Source organism: Argiope bruennichi, chromosome 8 (genome assembly GCF_947563725.1).
Source record: "Argiope bruennichi chromosome 8, qqArgBrue1.1, whole genome shotgun sequence".
In the NCBI taxonomy this organism is placed as follows: Eukaryota; Metazoa; Arthropoda; class Arachnida; order Araneae; family Araneidae; genus Argiope; species Argiope bruennichi.
This window is the reverse complement of record NC_079158.1, coordinates 122211030-122226440: the sequence shown is the minus strand read 5'-3', so window position 1 is coordinate 122226440 and position 15411 is coordinate 122211030. Positions and strand designations below refer to the sequence as shown.

Sequence of the window (15411 nt, the reverse complement as noted above, 5' to 3'; positions counted from 1 at the left end):
AATTTGGTATTTATCGAATCTACGATGGATAAAATAGGCTACTTAAATATTTTAAAAGAAAATGTTGGCCCCAGTGTTGAGAAATTAGGACTGTCACGAACTTGGATCTTCCAGCATGACAACGATCCAAAACACACATCTAAAATTGTAAAAGAATGGTTACTATATCGGACACCCAAGACTTTAGACCATCCTCCGCAGTCTCCAGACCTCAACCCCATTGAACATTTATGGGCATATTTAGATAAAAAAAGTACGCCAAAGAACGGTTTCAAATAAAGAAGAATTGAAAAAAACTATCTTGGAAGAATGGCAGAAAATCCCGATCGAACTGACGAAAAAATTGGTAGCATCTATGCCTAGAAGGTTAAAAGCTGTAATAAAATCTAAAGGAAAGCAAACAAAGTATTAATTGCTAATTTTTTTCATTCTATTTTGCTATCAGAGTTATCTTTTTACTTTTTTTTGACTCAGAAAGTTGGCTAGACATTTGTTTAAATTGAGCTATTTCTTTTTGTATTTTGTTTTAGCTTAACATTTATAAGCTGTTAAATTCTAATTAAATGAACATTTAATTTTAAGTATTTGTTTTACATTATAAGTCAATAATGCATTTGAAATAAAGCATTTTATACATGAAAAGTTGGTGTTTACTTTCTTTTGACTTTCACTGTATATAAAATTTGTTTTATTACATATAAAAATAGGGTCTCCATTTATATTTACAGTACGGAATTTGCATAAAATTACCATTTTAACATAAATTATTAAGTAATTTAAATATATCCTTCAGATACATTCTGCTATAACTTTCATTTTTAAAAAATTTGTTCAAAGAAGCAATTTTTTTTAATGAGCCAGAATTAAAATAATCCATTTCTTGAACTATAAGCGAGGTTTGCACTGTATTCACATAAACTAGAAGGTAACTTTCACAAACATAATAAAATTCAGTGTTTTTTAAATTTAAATAAGAATTTCAGTGTCAAAATTTCATCAAAATCGTAGATAAAATTCTTGAAATAAAGCATTTAGGTAGAATTATCTGCCTTGAAAAGAAAAAAGGAATGTACTCAGCTTCTCACATGCACTAGTTGAACCACTGGCAAGTACACTAGATGGAAGACACCATAAAAACAATAACTGCAACAATTTTTTATTAACACGTTGATGGACTCTCATGTGTCAAGCTTATGAAAACAATACAACAGAACCCCTAACAACGTAAATGGCTTAATCTGTACTGCTAAATCACATAATTTTATAATTATTTGTTGTGATGCTGTGCCTATAGGCAATGCATTAAATTCAATGGTGTCTCAGCAGGCACTGCCATCAAGGTTGTACTGTTCATCAATGTGCTAATGAATGCTTTTGCAGATTGTGCAGTACACTTAATTCTACACTTAAATTCTATTCCAATAAAGTAACTAATTCCAAACGAATTCTATTCCAATAAAGTAACTAATAAATTTATTGAAATGAGAGCAAGGAAAAATAAGAGTTACATTAATTTTCTTCTTATTACTTTTTTTATTATTAACATTTCATAAGCATGTTCCTTTCCATATAAATGTTCTTTTCTTCAAAAAGAATAATAAAAAATTAAGAAAGAATAAAAAATTTATGTATTTCTTTTTCTTTATTGGGGGTCTTATTCTTTATTTATGCTTGAAATTTCTAAATTCAAAAAGTGGTACTGAATATGATATTCTTTCTTCAATTACAACAAAGAAAAAACATCATTATCAACAATTACAAAAGCAGCCACAAAAGTAATTTAATTACCTGTGAATAAAGCACCTAGATTCCAAATATGACATGGCGGATGATATTTGGGTAGCCATATGCATGAGAATGATGGCATTTATACTATCGCGAGTAGTATTCCGCAAGAAATCGAGAAGGTTTCCATGTTGCATAAACTCAGTGATGATGTAAAATGGAGGTTCTCGAGTGCAAACACCTGAGCAAAACATTAAAAGCACATATAGAATAATTCACACAGGCTAATGGAAATTATCATTTACTGATAACATAAAAATTTAAATGCTTTATTCTGGTATTATATAAATGATTTCCAAACTTTATTATTATTATTATAAGCAATCTTGATGAACAAACTTTTATTAGGAACCATTTAGAAAACTCTTAACATGTACTTTTCCCAAGTGAACCAATATTATTTTTATCACTTATGAAAAAATAAATACAGGACATTTTATGTGACAAGAATTTACTAAGCATATTTTAATAAATAAATTAGTGGGATTACAAATGGCAGATTTAGTTATTTTTCGGCCCCAAGCAGTGCTCCTCATGAGGCCATTTTCTTAATAAATTGATCAATCCAATTTCAAAACATTTTCAATATTATAAACATGTTAATTATCAATTTTTGATTAATTTTTTATTTACTAATTTATTAATATGAACATGTTTATACATTATGATTTGTGATCCAGCTGTATAAAGGTTTGTACATACTTTCATTTTAGCAGATGTTCTAAATTTATAATTGTAATAATTAAGTGAATGCAATGAATTAGATAGGATTCTGATTGAATGAATACTGTTTTAATATTTTAAAATTCCAAGGATTTATATTTTTAATAAATTAATTTATTTGACAACTAGACAGATAACATTTTAAATTAATCTGTTTATGAGCCCTTCTCAAACTGGTGACCCTAGTTGTCTAGTTAGAAACCCGACAATGGTGATTAATATGCATTTTGTAAAATTATACAATTAAGTTAAATAAAGTTAAATGTTTCTTCATGTTGATTCTCTTAGATACTATAATTTTATGACTAAAACAGCAAAAGACATATCTTGGCAGAAAGACAGAGTAAAATTTGAAATTAAAATTTAATTAAGCATAAATTTCTTATTTAATCTTATGATGCTTCTGTGAAGAAGTAGGGATTTCCTGGGGTGCCCATTTTGGGAAACACTGTTACATTAAAAATAAATTGCAGTAACCAAATAAAAATCATACAAAATGCTTGAAAATAAACCATTTCTACAATTTTTTTAAAGCTTTTACCTAAAAGTTGGACTAGATTAGGATGTTTCATTTCTTTCATAATTGCGGCTTCTTCTAAGAAGTCTTTTAAAGCCATAGTATCTTCCTGAAAATTAAAGGAACAAAAATGTTAGACAATTGTTAATTTCTGCTTTAATGTCATTTAAGTAAATTAAAATGATGAAAAGTTTAAGACCAATATTAATTTCATAACATGAAATAGCAAATATTATCTTGCAAAACAAATGTTTTTTAAAAACTATTATCTTGTAGAAAATATTTCAAACATTAAAAATATTCAGTTTTCATTCATTAAAAAAAAAAAAAAAAATCAAATGAGAAAATTTTCTAAGCTGAATTCACTTTACCTAATATAGTTTTTTCAAAATACATATTCTTAAATATGAATTGGAAAATAAAATCCTTTCAATTAAAATGGAATCATTAAAAAAATTATGACAAAATAATTTTATAAATACTTTAAAAAAATCTTTTAAGATGCCAAATATAATGGATTTAAAGAACAGTTTTTCACAAAATCTCAATTGCTACAAGAACCTAAAATAATTTAGGAAGCTAATTTCTTAAAAAAAGCATCTAAGTTTTTTAATGGGATATGCAACAAAATTATAAGTATTTCAATTCAAACAGGTCATTATTTTGTTATTACAGTTATAATGGTTAATTTAAAAATTAGACATTTAAAAGAAAATTGCTTAAAAAAAAAAGGAAATGTTTGTTCCTTCTGTGCTTTATTTTCACAATCTTATTTCAATTGCTTTTATCCCTATCCCCATCAATCCAAAAAAAAAATCATGTATTTTCTTGTTAAATTTATTAAATATATTTATCATAAATATTGCTATTCTGCTTGATTCAGCAATATTAACTACTTGAATGTGCAACAAATCTTCATTAGTGATCTACAAATGATGTTTATCTATCATAAAGGATAAACATCATATACATAAATTAGACAATTAGTAAAATAAGACAATTTGTGTAGTAAATAATGATACAGGCAAGTAAGTGGCAGTCATAAATAGGTTGATTATAGATCATATAGGTAAAAATTAAGAGAGGTACATGCAAAGAATACACAGAAAATTAAGTTAAATTACAATAATGTCCAGTGAAATACAATGAATTAAAATCAATACTGCAATGTAAAGGACTATCAAAAGATGATTCTTATTAAATACCAATTACATGTAATTTTCAAACAGAAAGGGACAAGAAAAATTATATCTAAAATGAATATTGCTCCATTTACTTTATCATATTTATTGCTGAAGATACATATATCATCTTATGTCTGTATTTATCAAAAATGAAATTTCTTTATCTCCTCTAAATTTCAACCATCTTCAACAAAATCTCTAAATTAGTTCTTAAAAATATAGAGATATATATAGAATATAAATGAATAAATTTAGCTCTCCCTGTTAGTCTCTATCACTTTCAAATTTAAATCATTGTAATACTTATAGATATAAGATCTATTCATTAGATTTTGAATATTTTTCTATTAAAATTTTAAATTCTGTTTAGAATCTAAACAAAAATTCTATCATTTATTTTAAATAATAACGCATTAAAAATAATTAATAAATACTGCTGGCAAAAATATCTATTAGATATAGTTATTAATGAATTAGTATTATTAGTTATATTAGCATGATATTTAAAAGTTAGACCTCAAATAATTATGCATTATTTCTAATTATTAACAAATAACCGCATGTTATAGTTTCATTCTATTTACTATTCACAAATCATTTCCAAAATAATTTAAAACAAAACCTTTAGAGTTTTGACAGCAACTGTCATATTATAGCGTTTCCAGACAGCTTCATACACATCACCATACTGGCCACCACCTAACCGATGCTTCATCACAATATCTGTGCGTTCAATTTCCCATTCATCTGGTTCTGGACTCAGAGCAAAGACCGTGGGCTTATTCCTTTTAGGGGCAGGGTACAAAAGGACAGTAATGAGGCCATCAGTATGAATTGAATGGTGATGAACTAATTCAGCAAGAGTATTGAAAGGACACTCTGAAGTTACAAACACCTAAAAGATAGAAATTAAATTACAAAATATTATCCAGATTACTGAAGTGTACAGGGATATTTTAATAGCACAATACAAGAAATAAAAATGAAAGAATCAAATCATTCATTTAAGCACATATCCCTACCAAGTGCTTTAAGAAAAAGAATTTAAATTTTCCTACCAATTTTTTTCATTAAAAAAATTATTATTATGAGGAATAAATGTGTTTTTTTTTTTTTTTCATGTTTTAACTTGGACATAGATATTTGTCTCATAAAATCATCACATAAATAATCCAACACAAAATTTTCACAATCTTTTGTTCCACTCTTTTAATGTAAGATACATCTTTAATTCAAATAACCATGATTAAACAACAACTAGCACTATCAATTGAAATCAGAAGTGGTCCATAAAAGTTTTATTGCACATTTTGTAATAAAAGTATTATCTTGTCGTCTCCCCCCCCCAAAAAAAAAGAACTGGGAAATTTGGAAAGGTCATGAATGTCAGAAGCACTCAGATTTTATTTTTAGAATTTTACACGAGTATTTTATATTTAGCACTCATTTTTTATGCTTTTTTTCAATAATTGTAATGAAATTTTAATTAGAGTACAAGTTTAGTAATAAGATCACATATCAATATGTTTTTATTTAAGAGTTATTGTGTTTATATGCAACATACAGATAAAAAGACAATCAACCCTTTGTCAGTGAGGATTCAAAATTTGATATAAATCTACATGAAATTATGAACCAAATTTTATCTCTCTAGCTCTTTTCCTTTTTAATTATCATGCTTTTTTGTATATGGACTGACTAAAAAAAACTTCCAGTCAATGTTTTTTTTTTTTTTTTAATTTGATGGAAATCTATAAATTTTATGTTAAGGCCACATACCAAATGTTACTTACCTAATTCAAAATGTTTTTGAATTATAATGCTTAAAGGCAGACACATAATTCTAAAATTGTGCTTTTCAGACTTGGAGAGGTCTTAAATATAGAAATTTGTTAAAATCTTAAGTTCAGTTTTTTTTTGTTTTTTTTTTTGACAATTACAATATTTTTTCCTCTGTATACTTCATATATGAGTAAACAGACAAAGCCACTTTGTTAAAAAAATAAAAATTTTAGAAATTTTAAATGCATAAGGATTTTGTGTATTTCAGAAATTAAAAAATATATATATATGTTTTCCTGCATCTACAGAAACATTTTTTACAATTACAGCACTAATATAATAAATGGGTGAGAGTATGTAGCTGAATTTCAAGGTTTCACCATGCACGATTATGCAAAGAACAAACCAATATTTAAAATTTTGTTTTGCTTATTGTTGTTGATTTATCTTCCTTAGTTGTAGACGATTTATATTTGAATTCAATGGAATATTTTTTTAAACCATCGAGCAGAAAAATAATATATATATAAGGATGAGCATAATTATAAAGATATTTTAAAACATCTTTATAATAATTATATACTCAATTTTATCTTAAAGAAAATTATAGAAATTATTAAAAAACTGAAGTGTGCACTTTTTATAATATATGATAATGGATTCCTTTCTTTATTATACATAACCATAATAATTTCAAAGAAATATAAAAGTTAACTGGAATAAATAAGCTGATTTGTGTTATAAATAAAAGTAATAAAGGCAAGTGGGAGTCTAAAAAATATTAATTTGCTATATTAGTTTTAAATATTTACTTTATATGTTTTACTTCATTAGTTTTAAGTTTACTTTTAAAATGAAAAAGTTACAATTTAAATTTAACTGTTTACAGAATACATTATTGCTTACAGATTATATTACTGAGAACTGGAAGTTTTCTACAAATAATTCTACTAAGCTTTAACAGATAAATGCTTCCTAATTTATATTACAGCAATAATAAGCTGCGTATTTAAATTGCTTACATATTTTAAAACTGAAATTCAATGTGCAATTTCTAGTCATTTTTCATTTTGTGCAAGATGAGTATGAAAAACATTTTTGCTTAAGGATTCAAAATATGAGCAGTATTTCATTAATTACATTTTGTTAACATGAAAACTTTATAATTGTAAATCAAAAAGAAAAAAAAATTATTACCTTGCCTTCAGAATCTTCATTAATTCGATAATGGTACACCCTGCCCTCATACCGGACAGATATTGACCTCTGACCTGGGCTGCTCTCACTTTCTCTGACTAAGAAACTGCCATTTATACCACTACTGAGTAGGTATTCAGCAGCATTGCGAGATATTGGACCATGATACCAGGAATGTTTTTCCAAGCTATTAACAGGAGTGATGTAATTGCTGGGCACCCAACCAACAAGACCATTCCATGACTGGGCTTCACACCATTCGCCAGTTTTATTATAAGACAAGACTCGAACTTGTTGCCCTATAAAAAATTATTATTTTTAAAATTATTTAAACTTTACAATCTTCTAAATTAGCACAATGAATTCATTCTATTATTATTATTATTTTAAATCAGAAAGTCAATAAGGAGTAATAATACTATTTGCAAGGTGTACATTCAAAAGATATTTTTAAAAAAACTATGACTAAAAAAAAAGCAAATTTTCTAATATAACTATTAAAATATTAATAATTAAATAATTTCAAGCAAATCTGAAAATTGCCTTTTCTAAGAGAGAGCTGGTTCTCTCCACCAGATTGGAAATCATACAAAGCTACAAAGAGCTGAGGATCATTTTCATCTTGAGATAAAAGGTTTTCTTTTGACATCCAACGAGAGGAACCATCTAGGGGAGGTGGGAGGTTGCGAATGTCATCAGAGATATCAGGTATTTGAGGAAGTGGTCGACTTTGTAACAGGGCTTCTGAAATGCATAAACAATGCAATCAGTTGAAAGTAAATATATAAAAAGATAGCTAAAATGCTTATGATAAATGCCTTTTGCTAAGCATGTTAATTTTTTTAAATATAAAATCTTAAAACTTCTAGAATGACCATAAACTGTGTAATAAGTAAGAAACAGTAGTTATAATTCCAAAAAAATTAAACTAAGGTGTTTTTTTTTATAAATCTTTGGCAGTCTAAATGTTAGAAAGACCCCAAAAAATATCTATAAAATATTTTTTAAAAATTATCAAAGTTGATAACTATATAATGTTTTTAACCCTCTGACTGCATATTTTTTTTTAAATCGCTGTTTAGATGCGATGTTTGCAAATAAGTTCAAATACTTTTCAAATCTGTAATTGTGAAAATAAACACTCAAAACTGCAAAAAATGCAGGATGCAATAGAAAATGGATTGATTGCCAACCTTGCTTGATAAGTAGCTGGAGGGTTAAAAGGAATCCTCCAAAATAAAGAATAATATAAAGAAAAAATTTTATGACATTCATATGTGATGCGAGGGCTTTCAGCATACACATGTTACATATAATGGCTTCTAATTTATAGTCATAGAAGTTAACCCAAAATTGTAAATTCAATCACAAATCAATCCATCTTGTTTACGACTATAGAGGAACAAATGAAAGGGGGGAAAAAAAAGTTTGTATGAAATAACCACTAGATTAAACAATATTTTCAACAATGAACCTTTATCCATTGTTTAACTCTCTGGAATTATACAAAAATAAAAATGCCTACAATTATGTGTGAATAAGATGAGTTTGTAGATGATTATGAAAAGAATTGAGAAAAATAAAAAATTGGAAAGACAACATGCAGAAGGCATTAAAGAATAGAATATCTTTGTAAGAAAAAAACAATTAAATGATTTTGTAATTTTTCACAATTATAACGGTATGCTCATTTAATCAACTAGATAACAATTATAAATATAAATATATTGATGAAAGCAATAACAACAACAAAAAAAATTAAAAAATTACTTTTTTCAGTATTACATGTAATCATAAAAATATTTTCTTTCTAAATAATAGTCGCAAATGATAACAGGAAAACCATGAGTAAAAATTGTTTTAAAAATAAAGTCAATTTTAAAGCCAAATTACAACATCAAGTGTGAGTTTAGAATAAAAGTAATTGAATGCTTGATAGAAAAATATGCTGAAACTAAACTTTTCAATGTAGAATAAAATAAATTATTTAATTTCAGTTATCATAACAACAACAAATATTATATATATATATATATATATATATATATATATATTATTACATAAGCAGCTTTTAAATCATTGGCATAATCCTGAATTTGATATACACTGTCAATGCAATGAATTAAACAGTCTAAAATGATGCATTTGCTGACAAGAATTATTGTTTACTCAGGGCATTAAGCTGCTGGAATTCACCTGGGGAATAACAAACAATCAAATCTACTATTTTTAATATTTCCATTTGTAATATAAAATAATGAGAATATTGAAATAAAAGATATCTACAACTATATTAACTGATTCATTCTTACTTTTTTAGAGACAAAAATAGTTGCAGAAAAAAATTTAAATGACAGTAAAAAACTCTTTCCAGTCTGTTCTGAGAACTAAAAAGTGACTGAAAAACATAATTTTGTATATTTTCTAAAAGTATAATTTTTATAAAGCTTTCTTGACTTAGAGAAAAAATAGGAAACAGAATAGTAATTGCAAAATGATAGGGGAATATAATGGAACAAAAATTTTACACTGTTTTCCATATATTTTCTATATCTGATAGATTTTTTAAATTTTATTTTTATTAGATATCTAATGATTGGATAATTTTAATATGCATGAATATATATTAAAATATATCATGTATATATAACTGCTCAAAATTTATAAGTAAAGAAATAATTTTAAGAGCAACTGACTTATAGAATTTTAGAAGCAAATGACAACCATAAAATGTAATATTTATACAAATAAAATAGCTTTATATTTATTGGGAAATAATTGTTTAAATAACTGCTATTCAGACATCTTATTAAAACCACGCACATAATAAAATTATATATATATAATAGACTTCAATTACTAGCATATTTAATATCATTCATTTTCAAAAGCACACAAGAACAGAATGTAAGGAATGAAAATCCACACATAGGTGCCCTCTAACTAAAAATAAGATACCTATGAATGTAGAGAATGTGTCCTATACAAAGACCAGTTGGTTTTAGAAACCAAAGAATATTCATTGAAAAGAAATGAGCTGTTCATTATTTTCAATAGATAAATGCTAACAAGGGTTTTGAATTTATTGAGATACCATAAACTAAAAGCTATAAATTTTCAAAAAAAAAAAAAAAAAAAACCATGGAAATACAGCACATCCAATAAAAAAGATAATGAAATAAATCAATTAAATTAACACTGCTCAAATTTCAAACATTTTGTTCTAAATGTGCATAAAACAAAAATTGAATTGTTTTTGTTATTTAGTTGTTACATATTATTTAATTTGCACCACCTTTTATTAGCCACTACCGCTAAACATCTCTTATAACCTATCAATTAAAATGTTATAATTAATAAAAAGTTATTCCAGTTCTTTTGTAGTAGTTTCTAATTGTGTCTCTTTTAATTTTTTTAGTTTCGATATCCATTTCCTAGCATATCAAACCCATGAGTTGATCTATTTGCATAAAATCATAAATAAGCAGAGAATCTGAAGGCAGGTCAACAAAAGAGAAATCCATGTTTCAAAAATGCAGGATAGGAAAATTAGATCAAATTTAAGAGAAATATTTTTGTGCACACAATCAAAAGTGAAACATAAAAACGTAACATATCTCCAATTAAAAGCAAATAGATAATTATTTGAAAATGTCTGTCACAGTTAAAAGTAAGAGACATATTATAGCTATCTCCACTATATCAAAGCATTCTATGAGGTACTATCAATATCCAACTATTAAATTTTAAAATATCCTTTTTAGGCTTTCATTTTATTTGCACATAAAATGATACAAAAATCACTCATTTTAGAAGAAAATTCTAATCTTCATTTACCTTCTCAGATTTGGCTAAAGATACTATATTAAAAAATTCATGACCTTTTTTCCTCATTATATGTCAATTTTATTTTGGTGCAATTGTTCGTTAATTTTAAATCACTAGACGAACAAATGCAACATAGCAGCACATTAAGCAACATGATTTTTTTTTTTTTTAAGTTGTAAGAAAATTTACTATAACCAATTTTACTGTTTCATCAAATCTCTTACTTACATTATTCTACAAATTTTAATAGTATGTTTAATTCCAAAGCACAATTTTCACTTTCATTGGCATGGTATGATTTAAGTTGATATTTTTTTCTGCTAATTCTATGATGTAAAAGTATTAAATGCAATAGCTGATGCAATCAGGCCAGACAAAGACAAGACAGGCAAGTCAAAAGTACAACATTAGTTAGCTATAATGATTTAAATTAGAAGTACAACATTTAAACAGATTTCTAAACTCCATCTGAAGCATAAACAGAAATTCCCCTGTATATTGGGGCTATTAATATTACCATGGATATAAATAACTATGTATCATTGAAATTACAATAAAATTTCAAGGTAAAGAGTTCATTATTTTAAAGGAGAAGAGTTCCAGAAAATAAGAGATCAAGCATAGAGGCTCAGTAAGAAAACATTCACTTGGACTCTGAAAAAAGATGTTTTAATACCAATTGTAGGTCAAGTATTAATCAAACACAGTAACTATTCTCTTGTGAATATAAAGTTTAAGAACAGTGCTCTTAAATGGTTAATTTTTTGTTGACTTCATCATAATTAAAAGTTTATATGTGTAACTTTCTTCCAATTTGAAAAAGCTCTTAAACCTTTAATCATTTATTAAGTTCTAAGATACAAAATCATATTTGCAAAGTTAAGTCTGTCTAACATAGAACAAGTGAAAAATAAATCAACAAATTTGAATAATTTAATCCTCTAAGAGACGAACAGATTTTTCTACTTTAGAAATTAAATATAACAGCTTTCAACCAGCATTTATTCATGTATTTCCTAAAATTCTCAGAATATTTAAATTCTATTATGTGAAGACGGGAGGGAAAGAGAAAAAAAGAAAGAAACGATTAGGAAATAGATGTGCAATTTTATTTCTAAAAAAAAAAAAAAAATGCTTTGAAGAATTACTTTTAACATGTACATCTCTACTAACAGAAAAGTATAATTTGTGTGTATGTGTATTGCCACTCTATAGATCAGATCATCCCAACTTGAGCTACAAAATTTAATACATATTTTGGAAATTTGTAACTTGAATTACTTTTTTTTGTAAAAGAAGTTTAATTAAAAATTAAGCAAGATTTCAATATTTTTCTACCATATATTTCAAAAAAGGAATAGCACAAAACCATTTACAGCATTTTCAAATCGAAAAGATTTTCTTTTTTAAAGATCACAATTCACTATTAAATGCTAAAAACATTTTGCTCATCTATGCAGTTCGAATGAAATATAAAAGACAGAAAAGAAAAAAAAATTAGAAATTAAACTGCCCACAAAATCAAACTTTTAAAGTCATTATGACATCATGGGATTTGGTTTTATTAGTAAAGTTCATGTATATAATTAACAGAACAAGAGCAAGGTTGTCAAAATAACGTAGCTTTGTCTATCATAATTTGATGATTAAAAATATTTTGTTGAGGAATCATGAAGAAGTTATGTATAAAAGATTTAATAGAAATTAATAATTATCAATATTCCCAGTAAATTGAATGGGCTCAAAAGGATGCAAGATATAAAGTTAAACAAATTTTCTAAACAATAAAGCAAATCACATTCAAAATTTTCAAACAACTTTTCACTAGTTATAATCAACAACTGCTTTATAAATATAAAACTAATCTTTTGACATGCATATTACAATTAGCATTTGTATTTCCCATTTCCATAATTTGTTTTTTCTATTACTATTTAAAAATAACTATGATGTATAACTAGTTCAACAATGATAAAGATACAACTAGTTCTGTATTTTATACATTTTTGCATAGTACATCTAGCATAAATAAAATTTGAATTAATATATTATTTAAAATCCAGATATCTTACTTTGTTTAAATACAATTATTTGTGAATTACTGTATGTTAACATATACTGGTGTAAAATGATGCAATGAAAATTTTTGTTTATTTGTTTAAGGATCACAGGATAGTTTTTATTTTCGTGTCTATTATTGACAACTTTTTTTTGATCACACAAAAAGCTCCAATGTATCTAAATCATTCATTTCCAATCCAAAAATAACACTCATAAGATATTCTTTACTTCAGAACTTATAGCTACACAATAACAAATAAATAAGCAAGTAAACAAATACATTTAAAAAAAAAAACTTATATAAATAGAAAATTTTTAGAAATTTATTCTTTCTGTAACAATTCAAAGTTTGCGAATTAATCATTTAATCAGACAGCTCATCAGTTTACAAATCATTAAAACATTTTAAATAATTAATTTGGAGAAGAAAGCTATAAGAAGTGTTTTTGACACATGATAAAATCTTAGTGATCCAAATAAATATTTTTCTGCTTTTAAAATGTGCAAATAAATGTATTAAATGTTTTGGAACAAATCATAGCAAACAGCATGAATTTGTTACTTAAAGGATAAAATGAAACACAATTTTTTTTCTTATGTGAATGCAAAATAAAATGATTTGTTTAAAAAGAGAAAATTATAAAGCATGACTATTAAATATGCAAACTTCACTATTTACATTTGTAATATTTTAGTGTCAATTTATATTTAAAAAAAATTTAATATACCTTTAACCAAATTAGTTATTTTTGGAAATTTATTGAATAAAATGTTAAAAAATTTAATATATGAAAAAGCAGAATTTAGTGTTAAAAATATTTGTCCAACTTTTTAGATTTTAAAATGTCTATTTAAATAAATCAATAATGAACTTGATTTTCACACATAAATTATTCATGCAACATGAAAAATGAAATATTTTTGAAAATTTAAAACATCTAAAAATTACCTATTTTCAATTGTTTTTTTAACTGTATTGAAAGTAATAAATTAAAAATTTATTAACTTAAACTTTTTAAGGAAAATAATGGTTTTCAATTCAAACATATTTGGCAGAATGCCAGGTATTTAATAAACAAAACACATTTAAATTGTTTATAATCATTTAGTCACCCTTAATGAACTTTTGTAAGCATGAGTCATATCTATTATATTTCAGAAGGATACAAAAAGAAGAAATTTAGTTATCTTCCTGAAATTTTGAGCTCTCATGAAAGCAATTTAATTCAAACCAGTCACTTATAAAATAAAATTTCATGTGAAACTATCCCACATCCCATATATACATATATCTATACAAATTAGCAAGTGGAGATTGAAAATTAATCAAGATAACATGTACAAAAATATATTAATCTAAACTCATTAAAAATCAATACAAAAGTAAATAAAGCCATACTATACTGATTAAAACAATGTAATTTTCGATAAACTCAGCATTAGCTATTCTGATAATTGAAATAATTTCTAAAAATAAATTAAAGCAGAAATGAAAGAATAATTTGATGAACTTCCTACCAATCAGATACATGAATTTCTTAGCACTAACTAGATATTCTGAAAAGGTTATATTTCCTTAAATTCAAAACTGTTTAAGTGCACCACACTTTAAATAAGAGAATGCAATAGAAATTATCCGATTTGATTGTGAAATTAACACAGAATTCAAACCCAAAATAAATAAGTCAACATGGCTACGACCAGTCCAAAGACTGAAGAGTTATTTTTATATTTATCCATTTACCATTATGTTCCGTAAACACATTTCCAGCTGCCAAAGATGATCTTGATTCTTTGGAAGACGCTTTACTTCTCTGATAGTGTTTGGCCGGTTTACCCCGAGTACTGCTGACAGAAGACCCGCTTCCACAACGGGTCTCCTTGCCTTGCTGAGCACCCATACCACGGCTCAGGCGTCTTCCCGCTGGGCCAGCACCACCCCAAATAGTTTGAATGTCTTCTTTTATGTTTAATCAGCCATATCGTTATTATTTTTAAGAACATAAAATCATAAACAAAAACTCATTTTTGAGATGCGAGTCCTTCTTTCCAGAACTCTAATGTTTTCTTTAGTTTTCTTCTCTGCGGTTACGATTGCAGTTAGTACGTTCCCATTTTTATATGCGGGTGGACGGAAACATTTCGAAACTAAAGGGTGGCGACAGAAAAAAGACTGACTAACAAATTACTGATTTTTTTTTTTAATAAAGAGAATTTCAACATTTTAATCATTTTACAGAAAAGATTAAATTTTAAGTTTCTGGGGGAATACAACAACTTTTATAAGATAGAGAATTTCAATTTTCCTATCAGAGAATTTCCGTTTTCTTATCT

The 15411-nt window shown here is 26.0% G+C and overlaps 1 protein-coding gene across 1 annotated transcript in view; it reads right to left on the bottom strand.

The window, feature by feature from the left end:
- Window positions 1-15150, bottom strand: part of LOC129980968 (tyrosine-protein kinase Abl-like) — a 37982-nt gene extending 22832 nt beyond the window's left edge. Inside the window, exons 1-6 of the mRNA XM_056091512.1 lie at window positions 14822-15150; window positions 7732-7932; window positions 7189-7487; window positions 4832-5104; window positions 3050-3134; window positions 1789-1966 (exon numbers count right to left, since the gene is read on the bottom strand). Of these exons, the coding sequence (XP_055947487.1) occupies window positions 1789-1966; window positions 3050-3134; window positions 4832-5104; window positions 7189-7487; window positions 7732-7932; window positions 14822-14978 (1193 nt within the window). The 5' untranslated portion in view covers window positions 14979-15150. The remainder of the gene's footprint in view (window positions 1-1788; window positions 1967-3049; window positions 3135-4831; window positions 5105-7188; window positions 7488-7731; window positions 7933-14821) is intronic.
- Window positions 15151-15411: the final 261 nt, after the last annotated feature.